The sequence below is a fragment of the Oratosquilla oratoria genome, chromosome 12 (genome assembly GCF_046742065.1).
Source record: "Oratosquilla oratoria isolate Oo_2021 chromosome 12, ASM4674206v1, whole genome shotgun sequence".
Lineage (NCBI taxonomy): Eukaryota > Metazoa > Arthropoda > Malacostraca > Stomatopoda > Squillidae > Oratosquilla > Oratosquilla oratoria.
Genome location: NC_134788.1, coordinates 59,825,482 through 59,830,575, shown reverse-complemented (window position 1 = coordinate 59,830,575; position 5,094 = coordinate 59,825,482). Strand labels below are relative to the sequence as shown.

At 39.3% G+C, this 5,094-nt stretch overlaps 1 protein-coding gene across 1 annotated transcript; it reads left to right on the top strand.

Annotated features, from left to right (window-relative positions):
• The first annotated feature begins 600 nt into the window (after window positions 1-600).
• LOC143030431 (uncharacterized) lies at window positions 601-4,762 on the top strand. Its single transcript, XM_076193579.1, has 2 exons — window positions 601-743; window positions 2,472-4,762. Exon 2 carries the CDS (start codon window positions 2,762-2,764, stop codon window positions 4,760-4,762), a length of 2,001 nt encoding a protein of 666 aa, XP_076049694.1. The 5' UTR covers window positions 601-743; window positions 2,472-2,761.
• The last annotated feature ends 332 nt before the right edge of the window (window positions 4,763-5,094 follow it).

Genomic DNA, 5,094 nt, shown 5'->3' with positions numbered 1-5,094 from the left:
TTGTGATAGCTTTTGATGATTCATCATTATCAGTGTAAAAGTCAAGTAACACATGTTGCACTCCCTCCTTAAAATTAAAGTATCTCAAAAGAATTGGGAAACATGTTGTTGCACCTTTGTTTGAAGCATCAGTTGTTATTGAAAAGTGCAAGTCATGTTCTTTTACATGTTCCACAGAATATGGTGCTAAAATATTTTCACACAGAGCTTCTGCTTTGGTTCTTCCACATGTTACACCTTTTCCTACTGAGGAGTCACTATATACCTCTTTGTCAACTTTCACTGCACAGTCAGTGCTTCTATATGACTGGTGATGTTTCACAGTATGATACACTTTACAAATTTCTGGAGCTGTAATTTTGTCATCCTGAGAGGATCGAGCTGAAGAAACAAATGATAGTAGTGACAAGTTGCCAGCACTAAGAGTGTTAAGTCTATGTTTGTCTGTGGCTGTGTGTCGTTCAACTGCACTATTCCCCATACCTCCAATCTGCAAATCACAACAACAGTGTACAAAAACTCATCCTTTCTGCTTTTAGCAATGAATCCAATCTCTTTGGCCCAGTTAGAGTTAAACAAAGTCTTTCTTTTCAGCATTTTCAGACTCCTTAACCTCATAAATTAATTGCCAAACCACACTGCACCATGGCCACCTCAGGACTGCAGCCCAATGTATGAGATGTAAATCATGCAATCACACATTCACAACATTAGTCCTGTGCAGTTCCTGTCTACTTCGGCTGGTGAGTTCCGATGTTGACCTTGGCCTGGGTACTCCCACATAATTTAATTGTATTGCATTATTGTATACCTAGGGTTATTTATTTATTTATTTATTCACTTATTTATTTATTTATTTATATATTCTTTATTATTTTTTTTATTTATTTGTTTATTCATTTATTTTTGCCACACCCCAAGAAAGGAGGACAAATGCACGTCTGGCATGAGGTTGTGCCAGATAGAGGACAAAGTTCTCAAAAGGGAGACATCTAGTCACCTAGGAAATTGAATATCATGTTGATTTACAAGTAGAATTGCTACACAGCACAAGTATTTACACAGATCACACGTAATTCATTTGAAGTGGTTGTTTTCACTGAACTATAAATCAACAAGCTGATTCCTTCGTGGGCCTTGTTATAGTAACTAATGGAAGTGAGGGGTGAATCTAACCCAACGTAGTTGTAGGTAGGGACAGGTTAGGATATATTGATTAGAAATGATTTACTTCTCACTCAAAGATGTCATAAATCAATATTCTATATTTTCATTTATAGGATTCTGGTGGTATTAGTGTGAAATTTTACTTGTTTCCCCCCAAAATGGAAAACAAGTAATTTGTTGTAGAAACCAATACAGTATTAGATTATCATAAATCTCGCAAATGTTGATTTATGACATCCGTGATTGGTGTGTGTGTGTAGGGGCGGGGATGGAAACCAATAAAGGATTTACAAGAATCACATATTGATTCCTGGCATCTTCATTTATTGGGTGGGTGACCTCTGAAAAAAATGAAATAAAATAAGTCCAGTTATCTGTGTTATTGTGTCCATCATACTCCAATTTTCCCCCTTTTTATTTTTTCCGTTTGTAATATTTATTCATCTAATCATGTGACTTCTTATCTATCAATTTTCATTACCTTTTCACTCCTTTATCCAGCTTCTGTAGTTCTTCATAGTTTTTACATTTGTTCAATCATCCATTTTTTCTCATTCTATTCTTTTTAATCTTCTTTGGTATGAATTGTTTGTTATCTTAATTTGTTGCACTTTGGTCAATGTATTTGTATATTTTTGTGATACTCCAAAAATATTAGCAAGTTATAATTTTTTTATCGTAATGTTTAAAAAAAATAGTGCCATTCACCATAACCTTGAAAATGAAATATGTTGATTTACAAGATTGCTGTTGGGCTACTCCCACTGTGTACCTTGTCTTTGTATTTGATGAAAGTGAGGGGGGAATCTAACCTAAGCTATAAGTAATTTACTTACCACGCAGAGGGTGAGGGAGTTCTTCGAAAAACGGAAAACAAGTGATTTATTGTAAAAATTGATATCAGAATCTCATGAATCTCTCCAATGTTGATTTTTTAAATCCTTGATTGATGTGTGTGTGTAGTGGTCCTCTGCAAAAAATTCTGCAAGTATTTCTTGTTTCCAGCTGTGGTGTTGTATCCTATATCATACATTGATTTCTTTTTCTTGTGGGCTCTATCTCTTTAAATTATTTGTTCAGTCTTTCGTTTTATTATTCCCTGAATAATTTTGACTACCCCATATTATTTAGTATTTGTTCAACCTTCCATTTCTTCTTCCTTTAAACTTCTTGTTATGAAATGTTTATTCCCTTCCCTGATTTCATTTTGGTTAATGCCCCACTCTACTTGTATTCCTTGGTGTCACTCTTATTCCATTCTCTCAAAAACTTAGTTGTCATACTTATTACATATTTACTTTCAGGATGAGAGTAGCTATCAACAATTCCTGGGAAAAAGTATCTGAAGATTCCCTATATTCGTCATATAGATATAATCTTGTGTCATCTGCGGCACACCTATCTCACAAGTCATCTTAAATATCACACGATGACCCACACTAGAGAGAAACCTTTTCAATGTGACCTGTGTGATGCAGTTTTCTCGACAAAGAGTAATCTTAAACGACACGTGGTGACCCACACTAGAGAGGAGCCTTTCCAGAGTAATCTATGCGATACAACTTTCACATGAAAGAGTCATCTCAAGTACCACATGATGACCCACACTGAAGAAAAGCCTTTCAAGTGTGACCTGTGTGATGCAGCTTTCACAGGAAAGGGTCATCTCAAAAAACACGTTTTGACCCACACTGGAGAGAAGCCTTTCCAGTGTGACCTGTGTGATGCAGCTTTCACACAAACGAATGATCTCAAACGACACCTGATGACCCACACTGGAGAGAAGCCCTTCAAGTGTGACCAGTGTGATGCGGCTTTCTCACGAAAGAATGATCTCAAACGACACACGTTGACCCACACAGGAGAGAAGCCCGTCAAGTGTGACCTGTGTGATGCAGCTTTCTCAAGAAAGGATGCTCTCAAATATCATGTGATGACCCACACAGGAGAGAAGCCCTTCAAGTGTGACCTGTGTGATGCAGCATTCTCAGCAAAGAGTGCTCTTAAATATCACATGATGACCCACACTGGAGAGAAGCCTTTCAAGTGTGACCTGTGTAGTGCAGCTTTCTCAGGAAAGAGTTCTCTCAAATATCACGCAATGACCCACACTGGAGAGAAGCCTTTCCAGTGTGACCTGTGTGATGCAGCTTTCTCATGGAAGAGTTCTCTCAAATATCACATGGTGACCCACACTGGAAAGAAGCCTTTCAAGTGTGACCTGTGTGATGTAGCTTTCACAGGAAAGGGTCATCTCAAACAACACGTGTTGACCCACACTGGAGAGAAGCCTTTCCAGTGTGACCTGTGTGATGCAGCTTTCACACAAAAGAAAGATCTCAAACGACACCTGATGACCCACACAGGAGAGAAGCCCTTCAAGTGTGACCTGTGCGGTGCAGCTTTCTCAGTAAAGGGTAGTCTCAAACAACACATAGTTTCACACACCGGAGAAAAGCATTTCCAGTGTAGCATGTGTGATGCGTCTTTCTCGCGAAAGAGTGCTTTCAGAGAACACATGATGACCCACACAGGAGAGAAGCCCTTCAAGTGTGACGTGTGCGATGCAGCTTTCTCAGTAAAGAGTAGTCTCAAACAACACATAGTTTCACACACCGGAGAGAAGCATTTCCAGTGTAGCATGTGTGATGCGTCTTTCTTGCGAAAGAGTGCTTTCAGAGAACACATGATGATCCACACAGGAGAGAAGCCTTTCCAGTGTGACCTGTGTGATGCAGCTTTTTCATGGAAGATTTCTCTCAAAAATCACATGATGACCCACACTGGAAAGAAGCCTTTCAAGTGTGAACTGTGTGATGCAGCTTTCTCTCAAAAGAATAATCTCAAACAACACGTGGTGACCCACACTGGAGAGAAGCCTTTCCAGTGTGACCTGTGTGATGCAGTTTTCTCATTAAAGAATCATCTCAAACAACACATGTTGACCCACACTGGAGAGAAACCTTTCAAGTGTGACCTGTGTGATGCAGCTTTTACACAAAAGCATAATCTTAAACAACACGTGGCGACCCATACTGGAGAGAAGCCTTTCAAGTGTGACCTCTGCGATGCAGCTTTCTCACAAAAGGGTAATCTCAAATATCACATGGTGACCCACACTGGAAAGAAGCCTTTCAAGTGTGACCTGTGTGATGCAGCTTTCTCACTAAAGAATACTCTCAAACAACACGTGTTGACCCACACTGGAGAGAAGCCTTTCAAGTGTGACCTGTGTGATGCTGTTTTTTCACGAAAATATATTCTTAAACAACACGTGTTGACCCACACTGGAGAGAAGCCTTTCAAGTGTGACCTGTGTGATGCTGCTTTTTCACGAAAGAATATTCTTAAACAACACATGGCGACCCATACTGGAGAGAAGCCTTTCAAGTGTGACCTCTGCGATGCAGCTTTCTCACTTAAGGGTAATCTCAAACGACACGTGGTAACCCACACTGGAGAGAAGCCTTTCAAGTGTGACCTGTGTGATGCAGCTTTCTCAGAAACAAGTAAACTTAGATGTCATGTGGTGACCCATACAGGAAAGAAGCCTTTTCAGATTTCACACGGAGGACTTATTTCAAACGTCACGTAGTGACTCGCATTTCCACACGGAAAGATGATCTCGTGTATTGCGTGATGGCCTACGCTGGTGAAAGGCCTTTCCAGTGTGACCTGAGTGATATAACTTTCCTGTATGATTCTACATTCAGCTATTAAGTATCACCCACTGTTTTCAAGCAGTTCATTTTGGTTGATGGGTTATTACATGCATACTGCCAGTTGTAAATCTTAATTGGTTTACTCTCAGTTGTGAAGTTATTTGAGTGACCTTTGGCCTGTTGCGTAATTGCATTTTTGCTAATTCGTAATTAAAAATTCTCAAGTGTTCCATTAAGTGCATAAATGTTTTTGCACTTATGATAA

What these genes read in the sequence shown, in the direction of transcription:
- LOC143030431 (XM_076193579.1), top strand. Translation starts at nt 2,762, where the DNA reads ATGATGACCCACACTGAAGAAAAGCCTTTCAAGTGTGACCTGTGTGAT.